The sequence below is a fragment of the Phyllostomus hastatus genome, unplaced genomic scaffold, assembly GCF_019186645.2.
Source record: "Phyllostomus hastatus isolate PE091 unplaced genomic scaffold, TTU_PhHast_1.1 phas_contig_152, whole genome shotgun sequence".
NCBI classification, from domain to species: Eukaryota; Metazoa; Chordata; class Mammalia; order Chiroptera; family Phyllostomidae; genus Phyllostomus; species Phyllostomus hastatus.
In genome coordinates, this window is record NW_025333622.1 from 13,931,067 (window position 1) to 13,954,641 (window position 23,575).

The 23,575-nt window shown below is 42.9% G+C and overlaps 1 protein-coding gene and 1 pseudogene across 5 annotated transcripts in view; one reads left to right on the top strand and one right to left on the bottom strand.

Annotated features, from left to right (window-relative positions):
* The window catches only part of SLC6A13 (solute carrier family 6 member 13), a 36,205-nt gene extending 12,965 nt beyond the window's left edge, over positions 1 to 23,240 (bottom strand). For all 5 annotated transcript variants that reach the window (XM_045830585.1, XM_045830584.1, XM_045830586.1 and 2 more), the window contains exons 1-7: positions 23,161 to 23,240; positions 20,548 to 20,754; positions 7,900 to 8,034; positions 5,202 to 5,342; positions 1,882 to 1,966; positions 1,086 to 1,218; positions 67 to 201 (exon numbers count right to left, since the gene is read on the bottom strand). In XM_045830585.1, coding sequence (XP_045686541.1) covers positions 67 to 201; positions 1,086 to 1,218; positions 1,882 to 1,966; positions 5,202 to 5,342; positions 7,900 to 8,034; positions 20,548 to 20,749 — 831 coding nt within the window. In that variant the 5' untranslated portion in view covers positions 20,750 to 20,754; positions 23,161 to 23,240. The remainder of the gene's footprint in view (positions 1 to 66; positions 202 to 1,085; positions 1,219 to 1,881; positions 1,967 to 5,201; positions 5,343 to 7,899; positions 8,035 to 20,547; positions 20,755 to 23,160) is intronic.
* Positions 12,313 to 14,411, top strand: LOC123813517 (annotated as a pseudogene).
* Positions 23,241 to 23,575: the final 335 nt, after the last annotated feature.

Below are 23,575 nucleotides of genomic sequence, written 5' to 3' on the forward strand. Positions count from 1 at the left end.
ACAGGGAAGGTCTGTAGCCCAGGCACCTCCTAAGCCACATGACAGCCCTTGTCTGTGGCTTCTTACCTGGGGATCCCACAGGCGCGTGAGGTTTGGGTACAGGTAAAATTGAATCCCTTGGGCTGCCCCTGGCAGTGTCACCCCTCGAATTAACAGGACCACCAGCATGAGGTAAGGGAATGTGGCTGTGAAGTACACCACCTGGCCAAGGGGCAGATGAGAAATAAGAAACTTGTGAGTCGGGTGGGAGGGGGCTGGAGACCCAGCAGTGAGGCAGAGGCAGGAGCTCCCCACCTGCAGAAGAGGCCAAAGGAGTGCGCCTCCCCCGACCCGGCCTTCCCTGTCTGCTCCAGCCTTCACAGCCCAGCTGCTGTTCAGTCCCACCTCCCCTGTGCTGTGAGCCCACAACCTCTCCTCTCCCTTCCCCCTCTAGCCGAAGCGCTCATCCGCTCCTGACACATAGTTAAGTATTTGTTGAGCCACTGAATGAACTTAGGCATTCTCCCTACAGCCATGTTTGGAACTATGGCAAGGGCTGCCGGGCATGCAAAGACCTGCAACACTTGATCCCTGTCCACTCAGGGCTTCCAAGTCCAGTGCGACCAGGTGGCCCGATTAGGAAGGAAGCCTTGTCAGAGGCCTCCAAGGCAAGAGTCCAGAAGAACTCAGAATGCCCTCTTAACACCCCATACACTCTAGGCAAGAGCCCCCCAGCTTCTTGGATTGACTAGGAATCATTTTGAGACTGATGGTCTTGCCGAAATTTTTTTCCCAAAGAAATGCTGAACGAACTAGGGAGCTATGAACTGTGTTCATTTTGTGATATGCCCACATATGTGGTATATTTATTCTAAGATCAAATTTCTCTTGAAGTGTCCATTCTCTCTCTTTCCCTCTCCCTCTCTCTCCCAAAGACCAGAAGAATTTGAGATTGAACCCAGGAGAGGCACAGAATCAAGGAAGTCTTTGTTGGATCATTCCCTCCCACTGACTAGGCTACAGCTTAGGGAACTCCCAGGGGACTGAACCCCCAGTGAGAGCAGGGAGTCCTGGGATGGGAGGGCCAGGAGCTCTCCGACATGAACCTTGCCCGTGGACTTGACCCCCTTCCAGATGCAGAAGTAGCAGATGACCCAGGCAAGCAAGAGGCACACAGCTAGTTCCCAGCGCAGGGCCCCCAGGTGCTGGATGCCATCAGAGATCTTCAGGACCCGCCTCCTGGGGAGAAAAGGTTGAGCCAGGCTCCACTCTCGCTGCCAGCCTCCATTTCACAGCCCGCATGTGTGTCGCAGGCAGCAGAGCCCTGCCTGCAGGCTCTCGTCCAAAGGCTTGTCAGCTCTTTTCACCTGAACCCATGAGGCTCTCCTTTGCCCAGAGATAGGGGTAGGTGTAAAGGGAGGCAAATATAAACTGTTCCCAGTAAGTTTGCTCTGGGACGCTGAGCACCAATTTAACCTAGAGAAGGAGGTGCAAACGTGTATTTTCTCAACCAGGGTTTTAGGATATTTTGATAGGAATCATGCCCTAGACGAGGATCAGTATTGGGAGAAGGGGAAGATAAGAGACCATGTCCACGCAGCTGAAGAGAGGAGGGTAGTTAGGAGTGTGGACACGCATCCGTGTGCACTGTCTACCGTAGGGGTAGGCACGTGGGTGAGGAAAGGCAGGAGAGCTGCTAAATTCTCATCTCTGAAACCAGTTCTGCACTAACCACGAATACAGGCACCACAGAAACAAGCCCCTTCAGAGACAGGGCCACCAAAGAAGGCAACAGAAATTCTTCCCTTGTTAACCACTGAGAGTCACCATTGCAGGGACCCACCCCAAGCCCTTCTTTCCAGTGCACAGCCCACAATGGGATAAAAAACAGGTCTCACTTACTCCCAGAACTCAATGACAGGAGAGGTGGCATTCTCAGAGGTCACATTCAGGGAGCCATTGATCCTCTGGAACTCCACACAGTGCTCTACTCATGGGTCCCAGGGAAGGAAGCAAGAGAAAAATTATTAGCCAGTACTTGGTATGAAATTTCAGGAGAATGGAAGTAAGGTTTCTGGAAGGAACTGGGCTGAAGTTGTCTATACAAAACATCCTTAAACACACAGCCTCAACAGACCTATGCCACCCTCTCCCATGTGCTTTTATTCATTGGTTTCTAAATGTTTGAGGGAATTGGTTTCTAAATATTCTCATTAAAGCATGATCAGATGGCATCAGGAAAGATGCTCTGCATGCCATCTGCCTCAAAGTATTCAAATATTTCCAGGTAACGTGTGCATAAAGTCACCACGTTTGAGGACTGATAATAAGCCTCCTAGGGAAGTTCCACAGCCAGCTGCTGAAGAGCAGAGGGACAGGTGCAAGAACGCTCTGCCTGGCCTCCTGCCCTCCAGTTATTCCCTGTGAGTCTCTCTGAGCCGCACACCCTCATGTCTGAAATGGACAGAACGTCCATTGGTAGGACTGATAGGGGATTAAGTGCAAACACGTCTGGAAAGTACTCAGTAAGTAGTGGCTCTTAGTTACGTGAACATGACTTTGGAGTTTCACAAAGAGTGTTCACAGTGTTTTTCACATTTTATAGATAAAATATGCTTTAAAAATATTAGGAGAGTTAGTGTTTTCACCACTGTAAATATGGAGAGAGTTAGTTTGCTTAGCAATGGCCTGTCTTAGCTTATAAGTGACGAAGTAAGGGAGGGCTAGAATCCAGTCCAGTGAGTCGTGTATGCTCTGTCTTCAAAATATGCAGAATTGGACCTTTCTCGTCGTCACCACCACCACCCGGTGCAGATTACCATCATCTCCAGCTGCCCCAACTGGCTTCTAGTCTCTACTCTTGCCTCCCTAGCCAGTTCTCCATATAGCAGTCAGAGTGATAGTTAAAATTTAAGTCACGTTCTGTGCCACACCCCAGTGCAAAACTCTCCAATGGGTTTCCCATCTCACCAAGACAGAAAAAGCCAAAATCCCTATAATCACCTCCCAGTGCTCCTTACTCACCTGCTCCAGCCACACGGACCCCTTGCTGGTCCCTGGGCACTGCAGGCTCTAGTGCCCCAGGGCCTTTGGCTGGGTGTGCCTTCTACCTAGTGTGTCTCCCAATATCTCAGGGGCTCACTCCCTACCCTCCTTCACAGCATTACTCATGTCATCTTTTCAGCAAAGCCTTTGCTGATGACCCGTTTAAAACTATACCCCCCCAAAAAACCCTCCCAAAACCTCCTCCTTGTTTTATTTTTCTCCAGAGCATATGTTTTCTTCTAACACGACACCTGTTACTCATTTATTTGTGTTTATGGTCTGCCTCCTGTCACTAGAATGACGACTCCATGCAGGCAGGGACCTTCACTTTTCTGCATTACCACATCCCAGGTTCTTAGAACAGAGCCTTAGAACAGGCATAGTTGGAGCTCAACAATATCTGTTGAATGACAGTGACAGTCGAGCACTCTTTTCACTAGATGTGGCACTTTCCTTGAAGCTTCAGCACACCAAGAAAAGTGTTTCATGATGACAAGACAAGATGCCCTAAGCAACTCAAGATGCTAGGCTTGAAGTAAAACCAGACTCACTAGGAGAAATGTCCAAAACGTCAAGAAGCAAAAGACTTGACAATGCATTTGCCTTAGAATCGTCCCAAAGTTAACCCTGCACCAATCAACGTAGAGGCAGGCCTGAAGCAAAAGTCCTAGGCCACCAAAACCTCACACAGTTTTACAAGAAGAACTCCACTGAGATCTGATAAAATCACCATCTGACAAGCTGGTTGTCAAGGGTGATTTCAGTGCCCGTAGATGGAAGGAAGGAAGGAAGGAAAAAAGAAAAGAAGGAAGAAAATTATGAAGAATGGGAGGGAGGGAAGAAAAATACACAAAGAACATATTAGAATATAACATTTTAAAAACTTGATTCATCCAACAAATATTTTTGAGTGCTTATGATGTAGCCAGCACGGTGCTAGGCACAAAGGCTATAGAGATAAAAACATCTTTTCTGCCTTCAAGCTCTTGCTGATGTGTGGGAAAACCAGACTGACAAACAGACAAAAAGCATGTAGGTGCCACAGCAGGGCCAGGGGTCAGTGCAGGTATTGCCAAGAACCTAATGCACCTTGGGGTGGCAGGGGAAGTACCTCCAAGGTTTGACTTTTCATTTGAAAAATGGTGGCATAGAGGTGGTGGCAGAGATCAGTCGGAGAATGCCTGGAAAGGGAGCATAAATTTTGAGGGCAAGAGGGCCCTTGAGTATGATACTAACCATTGCTGAAATGCACCTCCCTGGTCAGGAAAAGGCTCAAACTCCTGCCCAGAACTGAGCGACTTATTTGAACAAGAAAAGCCAAACCTGGCGCAGGTAGGGCCTCACTGACATGCTCTGAGAGGTACGTGGGCCGTGAGCACAAGACGTGGTGCTGAGACCCCAACAGGACACGCGTCCAATATGCTCTTCATCTGCCCTGTCCAAAGGGTAACCACCAGCCACATGTGGCTCTTTACGTTTGAATTAATTAAAATTAAATACAAGTTTTAAAAATTCAGTTCTTCACACAAACTAGCCACATTTCAAGTGCTCTATAACCACACATTGGCTACCGTTTCAGAGAGAACAGCGTCACAGAAAGTTCTCTGTGATAGCGCCACCCCAGGCATTTTTAAGTTGTCATTGCTTCAGTTTGTTAGACTCAGCAGTTCTATTGCCACAGGTGGCTCCTCTAGCCCTACAGGCACAGGAGAAAATCAACTGCTATTATGAATTACATTGATGACATACAAGAGAGCTTATTCCCTGATTAAATCCAGATGAGCTATGAGTTGGAAAGACCTAAAGTGGTATCAGAGAGAAGGCATGAGAAACTAAAAAGTGAACAAACAATATACACATAGTATGTCAAACTAACACTATTTCAAGCTGGAATAAATAAATATCTAAACTACATAAGCAGTCAGTTCTATCTTCATAATACATGAATTCATAATACATGTATTGAATACATTTTTAAAAAATTCTTTGACATTTTCCCTGTGATGCTGGTGAAATCTCACTCTTATTTGGTATAAGACCTCCGTGATTCACTGGGCAGATTTCTAGTGAATCCTAAATGATGACTGGGAAGTTGGTTGCCTGGGATACAGGGGCAATCCCAGTCCTAGCTCATGCGGCAGAGCAGCAGGAAGAAATGAACTCAGAAGTGACCTCACCTGTATTCCACTCGTGGCGGCAGCTTCCCCAGGGAAGGTCGATGGTGAAGCTGCTAAAGAGGTAGAAGAGGGCCCAGGCCAGTACAACGATGTAGTAGGTGTTGAGGAGCATGAGGATCATCTGGGAGGCGTAGCCAATGCCTGCAGGGGCAACAGGCAGATTGAGCTAGGGACAACAGACAAATTTCTCACACACTACCTGCCCCTGCTTAGGGGAAGGTTTGTGCTCCACAGTAGTTGTCCTAGAATAAGAAGCGCTGGAGCCTGGGCGCCTGCTCTGCCCTCTATCTCCCCAGCAGGCAGTGTTGCTGCGTGCTCCCACAGCCCTTCCCAGGTTGAGAGGGGACCTTTCTCCCTGCCTTCTGCAGCCTTAGCCTGCTCCCTGTGCATGTCATCCCGATTAGGTTCTGGAAGTTCATTAACCCAACATTATTTCTAAAATGTGCAGACTACCTCCAGGATTCCAAGAGTTAAATGTTTCCTTAATCTAGTCCGATATATTTCTGAAGTATAAAACCACATGTTAAGAGCAGAAAAGAAAATTCATGTAGGACAAAATACAAATAGAGCCTCCCTAATAATTAATTTCAGGTGTGCAAAATCAAACAATAATGAAGTATCATTCCACACTGACAGCCTGAGTGAAACTTTTTACAAATAATATAATAAATTTTAAACTGTCTTCACATTAGAAACACCTGGGGATGTTTTTAAAATTCCAAAGCCGCCCTGGCTGGCGTAGCTCAGTGGATGGAGCGCGGGCTGGGAACCAAAGTGTCCCAGGTTCGATTCCCAGCCAGGGTACATGCCTGGGTTGCAGACCATAACCCCCAGCAACCACACATTGATGTTTCTCTCTCTCTCTCTCTCTCTCCCTTCCCTCTCTAAAAATAAATAAATAAAATCTTTTAAAAAAAATTCCAAAGCCTGGACCAGACCCCGGACCAATTAAACCTCAAACCTCAGGATGTTTTGAAGGTCCCCAGGTAGTTCCAATATCAGACAAGCTTGGGAACCACGCATACCTCAGAGTTGTTAAAGACAGAAGGGACATTGTAAGTCAATATAACACTTCTATGGGACAATTTATTTTATTTTATTTTATTTTTTAAGTTTCTTTTTAGATAGAGAGGAAGGGAGTTAGGAAGAGAGGGAGAGAGACATCAGTGTGAGAAAGAAACATCCATCGGTTGCCTCTCATATTTGCCCAGACTAAGACCAAAAGTCATACACTCTGACCAGCAATCGAACCAGTGGCTTCTAGCTTTGCGGGACAATACTCAATCCACTGAGCCACACTGGTCAGGGCTCCACAGGACAATTAATAATCCATACTAAAAGACATCAATTTGATCATCCATTCAATCCAGTGATCCTAGTCTTGCAAATTTATGCCAAAGAAATAATTTCCAAAAAGGCAAGGGGATCTATCTCAACAAATATACATAACAGCAGAATATAACAATTTTATAAGTACTTGAACGTAAGAAAAAATCCAAAAAACAAAGAGTTAAGTAAATTATGAGGTATCTACTTGATTGAAGTTTATATAATCATTAAATAATTGTGTAGAGAATGGAAAATAATGCTAACTGTAAAACAGAGATATAAACCATGTATACTCCATATTAATAGATATGTAAACCCCATATAGACAGAAAGAATGAAATAAACCCCTCAAATTGTAAACAATCCAAATACCCTTCATTGGGTAGATGGTTAAGTAAACTGTGACCTATCCACACTATGAAGTAATACTGTACAGCACAAAGGAATGCACTATTGACACCAGAACAGGCTGGATGAACACCAAGGGCATCATGCTCAATGCAAAAGCCAACTTCTAAAGATTATATTTTGTATGTTTCCACCTATATAACATTCTCAAAATGACAAAATTATAGAGGTAGAGGACAATTTAGTGGTTGCCAGAGGTAGGGCTGGTAGGGAGGGGTACTACAGAGGGTACTACAGAGGGTAACTACAGAGGGTAGCATGGCAGAGATCTTTGGGTGACGGAACAGTTCTGTGTCTTGATTGGGGTAGTAGTCACACAAATTCACACACAGAGAATTATACACATGAATGCAAGGAAAAGTGGTGAGATCTGAGTAAGTTCTATGGATGGCAGTACCAATGTCAATTTCCAGGTGGTGATACTATTCTGTAGTTATGTAAGATATTACCATTGGGAGAAACTGAGTGAAAGGCACACATGACCTTTCTGTACTATTTTTACAGCTTTCTGTGAATATATAATTATTTCAAAATAGAAACTTAGGAAAATCCTACATAGAAAAGATCTTGAACTAAAACACCCTAAATTTTAAATAGCTGTTGTATCAAGATGGTAGAATTATTAATGATATTTTTTCACTTAAAATCCCCTTTTAAAATGTTTTATAATTAAATATATTTTGAAAATACCAATCATTGTTATATATTTTTAAAATATGTAGCTAAAATAGCTTTGCATTCAACTTATTTAACCTAAAGCCTTTGACACATCCTCATTGCCACCTTCTCCATTCTCTGATGGACTGGGTGATTAGCTCAATATTGGGCTCATAAATGGAAGGTTTAACATAAAGACAGAGTCTTATCTCAATCAGCATGGCTGCTAAACCACCCAATCAATTCAAGTAAGGTCTATAATCCCAAGTGCAGATACCCTGGAATCAGACACACATCTACTCACCCTCAAAGATGGGGCAGATCTTCCTCCAGGCTGTGACGCTTCCCTGGCTTGTGTACTGGCCCAGTGCTGTCTCCAAGAGGAAGATAGGAATGCCACAGGTGAAAAGGAAGATGAGGTAGGGGATGAAAAAAGCACCTGTGGGTGGGAAACAGGCTGTCCATTACCTCCTCACAGTCCACAGTAGTCTTTTCCCATTTCCACCCCATACTGCCCATTAGAATCCTGGAGCGGGGGTCATGAAAAACTTCAGGGGGCTTCTGTCCAGGTGTCTGGAACCACAGCCAAGACCAAGAGTCACCAAGTTACCTAGAACCTAACCAGTTCTCTTTTTTTTCACTGTGAAGTTTTAATCTATACCTACCAAGGTTTGTTCTTCAACAAGCATCAATTATAGCCTAAATAATACATAACTTGTGGCAATAACAAAAATTTCATTGAATAATGGACATCTAGGAGCATTAACATAGCCCACAGACTGTAATTCTTTTCAAGGAAATAATTACTCTTAGTGTTAGACCAATCATGTTTCCCTTTAGTAATTTGTTCTGACTTTGGATGAGACAAGTCTACTGATGCTAGAAATGCTAGCGTTGTCCCCACCATGGACCTTTATCACCTGGGAAAGTAGACAGGGGAGTTCATAGAGTGACCCTCCTCTGGTCACTGTCAGTCTGTTCCTTGTTTCCATGTCTCTGTTCTATTTTGCTAGTTTGTTTATTTTGTTCATTAGTTTCCTCTTGTAGGTGAGATCATATGGCATTTGTCTTTTGCTCCCCGGCTTATTTCACTTAGGATAATACTCTCCAGTTCCATCCGTGCTGTTGTGAAGGGTAGGAGCTCCTTCTTTCTTTCTGCTGTGTAGTATTGCACTGTGTAAATTGTAACACAGTTTTTTTTTTTGTCCACTCATTTACTGATGGGCACTTAGGCTGTTTCCAGCACTTGGCTATTGTAAATAGTGCTGCTATGAACATAGGGGTGCATAGGCTCTTTTGAATTGGTGTTTCAGGGTTCTTAGAGTATATTCCCAGCAGTAGAATCACTGGATCAAAAGGTAGTTCTATTTTTAGTATTTTGAGGAAATTCCATACTGTTTTCCCCAGTGACTGCACCAGTTTGCATTCCCACCAACAGTACACTAGGGTTCCCTTTTGTTATTTGCTTATGATGGCCATTCTGATTGGTGTGAAGGGATATCTCACTGTGGTTTTAATTTTCATGTCTCTGATGGCTAGTGATGCTGAACATTCTTTCATATGTCTATGGGCCCTCTGTATGTCCTTGGAGAAGTTGGATAACTGCATTTAAATGTAAGTAATCTAAATATCCCAAATAAAAGATAGAGATTGTCAGATTGGTTTGAACAAAAATTTAAAAAATTGTTTTAAACTAGCAAGAGTCAGCTATATGCTGCTTAGAAGAAATGCACTTTAAATATCAATACATGAATAGGTTAAAACTAAAAGGATAGGAAAAATTTTGCCATGCTAATACTCACCAGAAGAAAGCTGCAATGTTTGTATTAATATAGCACAATATAGAGTTTGGAGCAAAGAATATTACCAGACGTGAAGAAGGTCATTTCATTATGATAAAGAGGTCAACAAGAGGACATAACAGTTCTAAATGCACATGTGCCTAATAACAGAGCTTCAAAATATATGAAGCAAAAATGCTAGAATTGCAGAGAATAGTTAAATTCCTAATTAAAGTCTAACATTTCAATATATCTCTCTAAGTAATTGATAAAACAAGTAGATAGAAAATAAATAAGGATATAAATTATTTGAAAACCACATCAACCGACTTGACCTACTTGATATTTATAAAAAACTGTATCCAACAACAGCAGAATATACATGATTTCCAAGTAAACCTGGAATATTTACCAAGAGAATATTTATCCTTTCTTACTAAAAGGATAATAAGAAAATATATGAGTAACTTTATGTCAATAAATGTAATAATTTAGGTAAAATTTCTTAAAAAATACAAGCTACCAAAGCTTACTCCAGAAGACATAGATCATCTTAATAGCCTTATTTCTATTAAAGAAATTTTGTTGGTTATTGTTTAAAATCTTCTCTGAAAGAAAACTCCAGGCCCAAGTGCTTTCACTAGTAAATTCTCCAAACATTTAACAAAGAAATAACACTAATTCTATACAAATTCTTACAGAAAATTTAAAAGGAAGGAATGCTTCCCAATTCATTCTACATAGCCAGCATTTTCATGATAACAAAAGCAGACAAAGACATTACAAGAAAAGAAAACTACACACCAATGTCTTACATGAGCATAGATTTTAAAATTCAAAACAAAACTTTAGCAAATCAAATCTAATAATATATAAAAGGAATAATACATTATATAGTGTGGTTTACCCCAGGAATACAAGGTTGTTTTACCATTCAAAAAAATTAAAGTAATTTATAATATTAATAAATCTAATGGCCATTACTGTACAAAAAACAAAAACCTCTCAGTGCATGATGAACAGAAGGGAACATTCTCAACCTGATAAAGGGCATCTACAAAAATCCCACACGTAACATCATGCTTAATGGTGAAAGACTGCTGAACTCCTAAGGTCAAATGCAAGACAAAGGTGTTTATTCTTACCACTTTTATTTAACATTGTTTCTGTGAACATTGATTCTAGCCCGGGCAAAAAAAGGCAAGGAAGAAATTAAAAGTTATTCTGATTGAAAAAGAAATAAAACTGCTTTATTCTCAAATGGCATGATAGTCTATATATAAAGCTCTCTGAAATCTAAAGTATTCAAACTCCTAAAAGCAAAGAGCAGAATGCTGTTTACCGGAAGCTGAGAAAGGGGGAAACAGAGAAGCAGGCATTGGTCAAAGGGCACAAAGTTTCAGCCATGCAAAATGAGTAAGTTCTAGAGATCTACTGTGTGCCACAGTAACACTATTTTATCGTTTCCTTAAAAACTTACTAAGAAGGTAAATTTTATGTTGTGCTGTTATAACACACACACACAAAAAACTAAAGAGGGCAGACAGAAACTTTTGGAGGTGATAGGTATTACTTTTAAACTCATCAAGCTGTATACAGCAAATATGTACAGCTTATTGTCTTAGTCATATCTCAATAAAGTGTTTTTAAAAAGAAAGGAAAAGAAAAATCCTTTGAAATGTACCAAAGAGTGACTGGAACCAATTAGTCAGTTTAGCAAGTTTGTAGGATACAAGATCAGCCTATGAAAATCTATTGTACTCCTATATATTATCAACAAAAAATTATAAATTCAATTTAAGAAATAAAGTCATTCATAATAACATCAAAAATGAAATAGGAATAAATCAGACCAAAGATGTAAGATACGACGTACACTCACAACTGCAAAATGTTGCTGAGAGAAAACTAAAGACCTAAGTAAACAATGAGGCACAGTTCCCGCCTATTCATGGGTCAGAAGACTCGGTATCACTTAGATGTCAAGTCTTCCCATGTTGATACACTGCAATCCTAGTCAAAGTCCTGGAAGATTTTTTTTGCAGAAATTGACAAACTGATTCTAAAATTCATATGCAAATGCAAAAAAAATAAAATAGCGAAACAACTATGAAAAAGAAGAACTAAGTTTTAGACTGAACTCTACCTTATTTTCATATTATTATAAAGCTAAAGTAATTGAGACAGTGTGGTTTAGATGTCAAAATAAACGAATCAGTGGATCAGAGAGAGTCCAGCAACACACCCACACATATGTGGACAACTGATTTTCAACAAAGGTGTAAAGTCAATTCATTGGCACGAGGGGCAGAAGAGGTAGTCTTTTCAATAAATGATGCTGGAACAAGTGGATATTCATACACTAAAAAATAAATAAATAAACTTTGCCTGACTGGTGTGTCTCAGTGGGTTGGGCATCCTCCCACAAAATGAAAGGTTGCTGGTTTGATTCCCAGTCAGGCACATGCCTGTGTTGCTGGTTCAGTCCCCTGTCAGGGCAAGTACACGAGGCAATCAATCCACGTCCCTCTCCAACATCAGTGTTTCTCTCCCTCTCTTACTCCTTCCTTTCCCCTCTCTATAACAAATAAATGAATAAATCTATCTTTTCAAAAAATGAACTTTAATCCATACCTTCATTACACACAAAAGTTATGACCCAAAATGAATCAGAGACCCAAATGTAAAACCTAAAACTAGAAAGCTTCTAGAAAAAAAAATATTTCTTTCATGTGACACCAAAAACATTACTTGTAGAAGAGTAAATTGATTAAACTAGACTTCATCAAAATTGAAAATTTCTGCTCTTCCCAAGACACTGTTGAGAACAATAGAGCCAGAAGTGGTGGTAGCTGTGGCCATGGGGCTGGGGACTGCCAGCCAGCTCTGGGCGGGGCAAGGGAAGCACCTTGGCCACCTGCCAGGGAGCCCTGGAGATCAGCACTGACATCCGCCCCAAGGTTCAAGGTGCCATGAAGGAGAAATTGCAAGAATTAGGAACTTGTGTTGAATATTTGCATATGGGATGTTTGGGGCTTTCTGGCAGTTGCTTCCGCCATTGTTCAGTGAAAAACTTCCTGATCCGTTATGCTGATGGTGGCCAACAAGAACAGTCAGGACAAAATGACAGAGGGCCTGTCCCTGTTCCTGGAGAACAACACGATTTGATTCACCGTGTGGCTTCGTGGTGTATTAGATGAAATTTGCTCTGTTACTACTGACCCTTCTAGTCTAAAATCTGATACCAACATGTTTGACAGCAACATGCCTCAGACAGAAACAATTTCCGTGGGGAGATGAGAGAAGGCAGGAAGCTACAGTGCCACCCCGTGCAGTTTCCAGCACGAGACCTGAGAAAAGAGAGTCCAGGGTTTCTTCAAGTTCACAGGAGCAATGTCAGACAGGCTTATGATGATAGAGCTGCAACCTGACTTACGCCAACAGTGAAACCTCTGAGGGGGCCAACAGCCTTTGACGACGTGACCAGAACTCGAAGATCTCATTGGTGAAGACATCAGTTGTATGCAGGAGAACCCCTTATCTCAGAAATACCTGCAGTGACACTTACGTGTGGTTCTTCTCACCCCTCTACTGAAATTTGTTGACCACCTGCAAGTCAAACTGCAGAGAGTGGTGTTCATTTAAACAGGTTGCAATTTCAATAGCAGCAAAACTGTCTTCATGCTGCCAAGGAACTTGGTATGCAGAACAGCCAGGTGTGTGAAGCAGGATGTTCGTGTGAACCAGAAATGCTTAACAGCTTAGAAGAAACCTATGGTTGCTTCTACAGAAAAAAACAAAAAAAACAAAAACGAGAATTGAGGAAGAAAGCTTTTGGAAGAGAAGGTTGCCTGTGGAAAGTTCAGTTGTTAAAGTAAAAAAAAATTCAATCGTGGAGAAGAAAAGGAGGAAGATGATGGTGGTGGGTGTAACAGGAAGCATCTCCAACAACCTGTTGGTGACAGCAAAGCCAGAAAGGAAATCCTTGCTACTCCTTCTTTTAAGAAAGAGCTTTTTTTAAGTCCTCACTGAGGACTTTTGTTTTCACTGCTTCTCGAGAGGAAGGGGGAGAGAGAGAAATATCAGTGTGTGAGAGTGTGTAACATTGATCAGTCACCTCCTGTATATGCCCAGACCGGGGATCATACACGCTGGAACAGGGATGGGAACCGAAACCCAGGCATGTGCCCTGATTGGGAATCAAACCCGCAACCCTCTGGTTACAAGAAGATGCTTCCACCTGCTGAGCCACACTGGCCAGCGCCTCACTTCCTCCTTCTAAACAAGCTCACAACAGTCTAATTTCGAAGGCTCTGTCTGAAGCTCAAGAATCACAAAAACAACTAACTATTCTGCAGTCTCACAGAAATAGACACGTCAATTGCTCCCAGAACTTGAACTTCTCAACTGCTGACAAAAATGGTCTGGAGTAAAACAGGACCTCTAGAATAAGTTCCCCATTAGGAGGAAGAGACAAAAGAAGATAATGTAGAAAAAAAGTCAAGGAACTCAGCAGAGGCACCGGTCATCAGGCTGCAGGCTGCTCAAGGACCACAGAAACTCTGCAGATCTGTCACGCTGAGACCAATGAACTGAGTGTGGCACAGAAACCAGAGACACTTCTGGAGCGCTGCCAATACTGGCCTGCTTGCAAAAATGGGGAGGAATGTGCTGACCATCACCTTATTTCCCCCTGCAAAGCTTTCCCCAATTGCAAATTTGCTGAAGAATATTTGCTCATCCAAATTGTAAATATGATGCAAAACGTACTCAGCCAGATCATTGTCCCTTCTCTCGTATGAGTAGAATTGCAATACTGCCTCCAAAACCAGTTAAGGCATCAACACCATCTTCTGGTAGTCAGCTCTGCTATTGCTTCCCTGCTTGTTAGAGGATGGAATGTCCTTTCTATCACCCAAAACACTGGAGCTTTAGCACTCAGTGTGCAAGACCCAACGGCACGTTTCATCATCCCACCATTACTGTGTCACCATGACATGCCCTGAAATGGATTTGGCCTCACACCAGTGAATGAGCCCAGTTCTGGCTGGCAGAAGATCCTGAAGCTTGGAGGTTTCCACATACTGATGAAAGAGACCCTACAGAACTTGTCAAATATTTGAAGCTTGGAATATATTGCTTTCATAATATAAAAAAGGAAAAATATAAGACAGAATGAGAAAAAGTATTCTCAAAATGCATGTTTGATAAAGGACTTGTATCCAGAATATATAAATAAGTCTCCAAATTCAATAGTAAGAAAACAACCATTTTTTTAAATCATCAGAAGATTTGAACAGGTTTTCACCAAAGAAGATATATGGGTTCAAACAAGCACACGAAAAGATGCTCAACATCATTAACCATTATAGAAATATAAATGAAAATCACAATGATATAATGTTGCACACCAACTAGAAAAATTAAAATGAAAAAGACTGTCTAAGTATCAGCAAGAATTCAAAAAAATGGACACTCTCACATACTGCTGGCAGGAAGGTAAAATGGTAGATCCATTTTGGAAAAGTGGCAGTTTCTTAAAACTATAATCTAGTTATTCCACTCGTAGCTATTTACTTAAGGGAAATGAAGGCATATGTTTATGCAAAGACTTGTATGCAAATGTTCATAGCAGTTTTACCTGTAATAGCTAAAACCTGAGAGCAACCCAAATGTTTATCAATATAATAAAAAAAACAAATTGTAGTATGCCTGTATAATAAAGTACTACTCAGTAATGACAAAGAATCAATAAACTACTGACTCATGAAAATATGGATAAATCTCAAAATAATTATGTTGAGTGAAAAAGCCAAATATAGAAAAGTATATACTGCATGATTCCATTTGTATAAAATTCTAAGAAAGGCAAACTAAAGCATAATGACAGAAAACAGTCATGGAAACGACCTAAGTGTCCATCAACATGCATGCACACACGCACAGAGGAATAGTATTCAGCCATTAAAACAAACAAACAAACAAAAAAATCCTACCTTTTCCAGCAACATGGATGGCATTATACTAACTGAAATAAGTCAAAGACAAACACTGTATGCTTTCACTATAGGTAGAACTTTAAAAAGCCAGACCCCTGGAAATACAGAGTAGAACAGCGGTTGTTGGAGGCACAGGGGGTGGCTTGGGGATGGGCACATGAGTGGATGGTGGTCAGAAGGTACAGACTTCCAGTTACAAGATGAGTAAGTCCTAGAGATCTCATGTACAGCATGGCGACTGAAGTGAGCTGCACTGAGTTATATACTTGAAGTTGTTAAGAGAGTAGATCTTAAATTTTATCACCACACAAAAAAAGGAACTTATGTGAAGGAATAGAGGTGTTAACTAACTTATCATCATGTTGTACATGTTAAACTTGTTCATGTTATATATCAATAATATATCAATAAATCTGGAATATATATATGTATATATATAATTTCAAAAAACAGGGCTGTGGCTGCTTTGGGATGAGGCAGCAGAGGTCGGAGGTGGGAGAAAGAGACAGGAGGAAATTTGGGAGAGTGATGGCTCTGCTCATTATCTTGATTGTGACAAAGGTTCAAGGGTGTATGCATGTGTCAAAACTTATCAAATTGTATGCTTTGAATATGTACAATTTATTGTAAGTCAAGTATACTTTAATAAAAGTGCTAATGTTAATGGGGAGTAGAGTTTTCCAGTTCTTCACCATCCATATCTCTGTGTCCATAATTCAGGCACTGAGGGAAACACTTATTCACCACAAGGGCAAAGAAACTGAGATCATAAACAATTCCATCTGATAAGTATATAAATCAACCCAAGGCTTGTTGGGCAGGAGGGGAAAATTAGGGAAGAGATAACCCAGGATGATATGAACAGTCACTGCTGAGAACTGGAAACATTGCAGAGAGAGAGGAGAGGAGAGGGGAGGGGAGAAGAGGAGAGGAGGGGAGAAGAGGAGGGGAGAGGGGAGGGGAGGGAAGGGGATGAGAGATGAGTTTTAAGCCCAGCACAAGCCCTTCCTCCATCTTTATGTTACCTGCTCTTTCCCAATAAGCCAAGACAATGTTTAACTGCTATGGGTCCTGCGGTCAGTTCTGCTACCCTGCCCCTCTGCCTCCTTGAGCCCCTGGGCAGCCTGCCACAGGGACAAGGTCCACACCCACCAGGTAGAGCCACTGGCCCTAAAAGTGGAGAAGTGTGGGGCAGGGTGGAGCATAAGAGAGACCCAAGTGCAGACTGGGGAATCCTGTGAGACACTCTGCCTCTCTTCCCCACAGGCCCCTGACACCACCATTAAAAGATGGAATTAGTTCTAGAGAAGGAAGCTGGTGTTCAGTTACCTGCTGCTCCCCCATATCCACCATGTTCATCTCCTTTCCAAAGTTCTAAAATGTCCTGGCACTCTTCCCCATGGAATGGGAGAGGCCACAAGTCCATCCTAGAAAGGCATCATTCTTCTGCCGCCCCTCTGAGAAACACACTCTGTGGTGTCACCTGTAATGTTCCATGTGACATTTTAAAAGACAGGAACTGATGGTTGTCCACAGAAACAACACAGCGATGAGTGTACATCTGTGGATGCTGTGATCAACACTAATCTATCCAGTACTGGGTGTTAAGTACTTAACTCAAAATGGTACCAAATTGTCACATACTACTATCACTCTTATGGAAGAAAAGGACTCCTCTTTTCTCTTTGTTCTTAATGGCCTACAAACAGCATCAAGGAGAATAGTGTTCCCTGATACCAGCTGTCATTTAGTTCCCTTCGCAGGCGTGTCCTCATGCTCTTTCGCTCTACACTTAGAGCCGAGGTTTACTTTGTTGTTGCCTTTCCCCCACAGCCCTTCTGCTCTAAGAGCCCTAGCTCTTCGAGGTCCAGCTGTGGTACATTCTGCTGTAGCCTCATAGGGGATCTCCAGTCCTAAGTATTCTAGGTGTTCAGCAACTCAGTCTGCTGGCAGCCAGGATGCCAGGAGCTAGAGAGGGTCCAGCAGAAAGGCCTGTGTTCCCAGGCACCCAGGACCTGGGTGTTCAAGACTGAAGTTGAGAAGGAAAGAGGGTGGGAAGTGGGGCAAGGAAGAAGGGAGCACCTGTCCTCACATGAGGTGGTCTCCAGCTGGTGGTCTATGACTCGCAAAAACAAGAGTCTCAGCACAGGTGACATCTATCTCTGGTTTTCAGCATCCTGGACTTAGAAATTAAGTATAAAATGGTTGGCAGATGATTTGCTTTTGTCTGAACTGAGATTGGTAGGCAAGTCTTTTAAATTCCTTCCTGGCAAATTCGAATTGTATTGCCAGAATCCTCTCCTACCACCTTCCCCACAGCGTGCCTCAGGTTATGCAGAGTCTCCTCATCCCCAAGGCTGGAGCTCTAATGGGTCAAGCCTTGGGGGGAAATCATGTTTGCTTCTCCCTCCAAGAAGCAGAGGGTGGAGAGCTGGGGGAAATAATTCAAATGTGCATTTTCTCAGCCATGGCCAGGTGGCTCAGGAGCATCATCCTGTACACCACAAGTTTGCAGGGTCGATCCCCAGTCGGGGCACATATGGGAGGCAATGAATCAATATTTCTCTCTGTCCCTCAAAAAAAAATCAGTAAATATATCCTTAGGTGAGAATTTTTTTTAAATGTGCAGCTTCTCAGAAACTCCATCAGCCAGGACCCGTGTCCCCACCGCCGAACACTCCGGGTGCACAGCCACCACCATGCAATGCTCATACTGGCTTACTTCCGTGAGGAGGGGGGCTACAGAGAGAACTGACAAACTTCACCTACTACTGAGTTTTGCCTAAGAAGCCCATCTTTCCTATTTCCAATTCTTCTCTCTCCTAAACTCTTAAGCCCACTGCAACCAGCCTTTGCCCCTACACTCCACTGTAACTGTTCTGACAAAGTCACCAGTGACTTCCGTACTGCCAAATCTAATAATCAACTCTCATTTCTCATCTTTCTTAAGCTATCTGCAGCATTTGGTTAGTTCTCTCTCCCTCTTCTCTGCGAGCATTGCTTTACTTGTCCCCAACACTTCACTTTCTTGATTTTCCTCCTCCTTTACTGGTTTCCCCACCTGTGTCTCTTTTGTTGGTTCCTCCTCTTCTCCAAGATCTTTAAAGGTCCTCCTCTCTTTTCTTATGCCATTAAAGTTTAATGATTCTCAAACTTATGTCGACGATTCAGGTCTTTGTCTCACCCAAACTCTAGACTCTGCTGCTCCTCTCACGATGCCTTTTGCTTCCCCTTCTTCAGCCTAGTGGTTTTGCTCTAGACCTGGAAATCACTCTACTCTCTCCCACATCTTCATGTCATTCCTGCTAATTTCCAGGCCAGCCTTTACCCAATGCCGGAGACGCTTGGAGAAAGCTGCTCACCACCTAAGCTTTCTGCCACGTGAGGCCCTAAGCTGGTTAGTAGGTTCCAGATACAGAGTCTCAATGCCCAGCTTAGGCCCCAGACTCCTCCTTCTCCTCCCACCAGCCCATCTCTCCACCCAATTCTCTGAAGGGAGAGTGTTCAGGCCTAAATTCCTAAACAAGCATGTGGGGTGTCCAGGGCTAGATCAAAAGTAGAAAGACTTCCCTCTTCCTTCACAACACAGCCTGAACAAAGTTCTGTGATTTTGGGCTGCTGGCCAGAAACTCCTGGAGAGAAAAGACATATCAACCCTTCCTACCCTTCTGGAAAAACAATCCCAGAGACAATCCCCAATCGCTACAATCCCAAGAATAACACTATGGGCTCAGAGCATCTCTCTGTGCCCTCCTCCATTCCTCCCACCTCCACTCTGTGTTGTAGGTTTTTCTCTCTCTAAAACCATGGTGAGACGAGCTTGATGCATTTTGGAGGCTTCTACTCCCCTGCAAAAGGGGAGGTTTGCCCATGAATGCATAAGTAAGTGGAACAAAAAAAATCAATGTTTTGCCTGATCTACTTGGATCAGTGGGTTGACCATCATCCTGCAAAGCAAAAGGTTGCAGGTTTAATTCCTGGTTAGGGTGCATGCCTGGGGTGTGTGTCCAGTCCCGGCTGGGACGCATGTGAGAGGCAAATGGTAGATGTTTCTCTCGCCTGATGTTTCTCTCTCTCTCTCTCTTTCTCCCTTTCTTCCCCTGTCTCTAAAAACAAATAAATAAAATCTTTAATTAAAATGATCTTTCTCTCTCTCAAATCAATCAATAAAAATTTTTATGTAAAAAGGGGAAGATGTTGCATTGGGGCATTCTGCAACCCCTGTGGCCCATAAGATTACCACTCCCTTTGGTATTTTCCCCAGTGACCTGCCTCTTTGCTTCTCCTTCCTCCAGCCTTGACTGCAGCCTCACTTCAAAACCAGACCTGGGAGCCCAACCACCAACAAGGAGATCTTCCTAACCCACTGCTCAGCCAGAACCTTCTGTACCCGAGAAAGCCCTCTGGAGCTTCCCACAGCAATGATCTGGGATTCCTTGAAATTAAGTGCAGGAAAATGACCACCACTGCTGTGGGGGTAGCAGAGTTACCCCAGGGGAGAGAATGGAGGGGAATGAGAAGCCAACAAAGAACTTGAGCTCAAGTAAAGAGTTAGAGCTAATGCTCCACACACACATGTTCAATGAGACATGTACCACTGGTATCAAAGGTGATAACACTGGCGGAGTTAGGTAGTGAACAGCTTAGGGAATGCCACGGTACCAGAAAACAGGAGGAAGACACAAGTTCACGGCTAAGGAATCTTGAGACCATGGGACAGTTTGATGTCAATACCATTTTCTACATAGTTACTATTTATTAAGCACTTTATATATATTACCTCTAATCCTTACAACATCCTTGAAAGGCAGGTATTACTATGTCAATTTAAAGGAGCAGCAGTTGAGGCTGTGAGGAGTCAAGCAACTCGCCCAAGATTACACAGAGAGTACGTAGCAGAGCCAGAATCCAAACTCTGGTCCATCTGGTTTCAAGCCTGTACTCACATTTCTGTGACGTCATGCTGTAATAGAAAAACCCCTGGGAAAGTCATGTGCTCTGTCTAGGTCTCGATCTCCTGCAGTGTTGTCCTTAGTCCTTAATGCCTTCTAAGGAAGGGTCTTTCCAATTTCAGCATTCTACGTGTCTATGGGATTCCCCGGGGGGGCGGTAAGTGCAGGACATGGAGGCATCCTCCTTCCAAGGGTTGGTGGGTGGTGCAGTGGCTCTCACCTCCCCCATTTTTGTAGCAGAGATAGGGAAACCTCCAGACGTTGCCCAGCCCAATGATCTCCCCGGCCACTGACAGCACAAACTCCATCTTGTTGTTCCAGTGCCCCCGTTCCAGGGTGCCGCCTTCCTCCGTCTTTTCCATGACTGGGAACACTGGCTTTGTCTCTCCATTATTGGCTGTGCCCAAGACCCGGCTATCCATCCCACCTGGAAAACAAGCAGGGCACTCTGTCACGGTTGGGAACTCTGGAAAGGCAGCCCTCCCTTGTCCTTCACCAGGAAATGTCCACAGGAATAAATGCACTGGAAGGGAGTGAATTCCTATTCCCTTGTCTGCAGGCCCCGGTCCTCCTTAGTTTGTCTTATTGGTAAAGGCCAGGTGACAGATGCTGAAAATATAGGTTCCTTTCCTGTTTCAGGGAGAAGGGTTGATACTGAAGTACAAATGTTGCGTCCACTACACATGTTCTCTTGGGTTGGGGTTTGTGGACATGGAAGAATTCCCACAGGCTTGGGATAACCTGAGTTCTCTGACACCCTACAACTAGGGTGCCTGCAGTAGCTCGTGCTTCCGTTTCTCCACTCTGTATGCTGGGGGCCCCTGAAAGGATGGGATTTTTATAATGCCTCGAAGCCACAAATTTCCATTGCAGGAATTTATTCTAAGGAAATAATTGTGACTGTGGGTAAAGATTTGGGCTTGAAGATGTTCATTGCTTACAACGGCAAAAAAATTAGACATGTTCAAAAATGATAGATTAACAAATTATGGCACATACCCACAATGGACTACTATATAATCATTAAAAATTGTGTTGCAGAAGAAAGTATAATGAATGAAACAGGGTTCCTCAGATGTGAAGACAGATATAAAACAGGACATAGAATACGATTATGCTGGGAAAATGTTTTATATTTATATGCACTGAAAGATTAGGATATTCAGCAAAATTTTTTCTCTCAGTGGCTGGAATATAGAAATATTTTTCTTGTATATATTTTCTACATATTTATCAAAGAACATGTTTTATTTTATAATATGAAAATAAAAACCAGTTTTTCAAAAACTCTTTCCAAAGCAATGAGAGAGGCTGAGTGGGACCAGGAGCTCTGAAGAGATGAACCGATCCTTCCAGCTACTCCCTCCACCTCTCTCTGAAATCAGCGTAAGAGAAAGGCGAACTCAGGGCTCTTTTCTTTTCTGGCGATAACATATGTAGGAAACTGTTACAGTAGAGAAGACAACACAAAATGAATGAAGAACATTCTAAACCCTTCACTGCCCTATTCTAGATTCTCATGGGAGTGAAGATAAGACTGGACATGGCTCACGTTTAGTGAGCAACCACTGTGGACTAAGCATTTTGCATACATTTATTTCATTTAATCTGCACGAAAACCCTGAGATGTAAGCAGTATTACCTTTGCATTGTAAATGAAGAGACTGAGGCTCAGAGAGATTAAATAATGTCTGCTGCTGTACAGCTAATAAATGGCACAGCCAGGACTTGAACTCCCTCTGTGCCTGTGTTTTTTCATTATATCCCTTGATTACATTGGCTGCCTAGGTTTATCAGCATGTCTAATATAAGCATCTTCTAATGACTCTCCCCTGATTGTATGCAGTGGCCCCTGTTCCAGAAAAGTGGGCAAGTTAACTCTTTTCTACATCTCAAGAAAAACTGATGTTAACAGAACTTACTCAGCAGGAGCCCCATCTGGGCATAGACTCTCCTGGGGCTCTGCCTCCCTAGCTGAGCTACCTGAGGGATGCAGAATGCTGGGGCAGAGTAGGCACCTTGGCTTAGTTGATAAATTAGGGAATGGACTCCAAAGATTGTTTGTGAGCTACGAAGGAAAAACCCAAGCTGCTGGTTCCAAGAAGATTCCTCAGTCCTTTAGAGAAGGTTGTCCAATGTTTTGTGCTGGTTCTGGACCTCCCTTTAGCATCTGATGGATGTCTTCCAATGATGAAATACCATCTCCCTTCACTTCTTCATCCTCCCAGACCCCATGAGAAGCATTACCCCTATCCTGTTGGGGCCCTTGGCTTTATCAGAGTACCGATTCTCAGGGGCAGCACCATGCCCCTGAAAGGACATGAGGTATAGAGTCACACAAGCCTGACCAGATTTTTCTTTGTGCCATGCCACTCACTGCCTGATTTCAGAAAAAAATATTTGCTTTGAGATTTAGTTTGCTCATCTGTGAAAGTAAGAATTGATAGGACATACTTAGCTATAAGGATTAAGTGACTATATATATGAAATCACTTAGTAGAATCACATGCATTCAAATTTTTATTTTCACTCAATCATGTCAAAATTGGTATGTTCTTTCGATCTTTTCTCATTTCACAAAGAAAGCCTTCATTTTCTTAGATTTATCCCAGATGTCTTTCCTCTCAATCTAGGATACCCTTTCTCCAAATCACATTGTCCCTTAAGTCAACAGCCACTGAAGTTTCACAGAATAAAGAAAATAGCGTATACTCTTTGCATATGCACACGTAAACATTAGAGACATTTTCTAGGAGAGCATCAAAATATCCTTTGATTGTAAATCCTATGGACCCCACCAAACAGAAAAAGAAAAGAAGAAAATGTTACCAACCTTCTTTGAAGTTGCTGCCAGAGGTCCAGTCCAGGGAGGGAAAGAAGAATTATCTAAGAGGGAGGAGGAAGGTGCTGGCTATTTAGTGTGGTTCCAAGTCCACTGAGCAATTGTAATCCTAAACTTGGCCCAGCCCACATTCCGCCCCCCAGCAGCCCCCACTCTCTCCCCTCTGGGGCACGACAACTCACATGGGAGTGATTTCACAGCCCCGGGAGTGTGTGCGCCCTGGCAGGTCAAGCCAGTGAGCTTATCCGCAGCACGCTCTCCTCCCTGCAGCTCGCACATTCTTCCCTCTTAGTGACCTCGGGGTCTCTAGAGGCGTCCTGCCTTCCACCCCTTTGTCCAACTCAAGTGCTCCCATAAATCCATCAAGAAGAGGTGTTTCCTTGGTCAGGTCTGTGCAGATCAACTT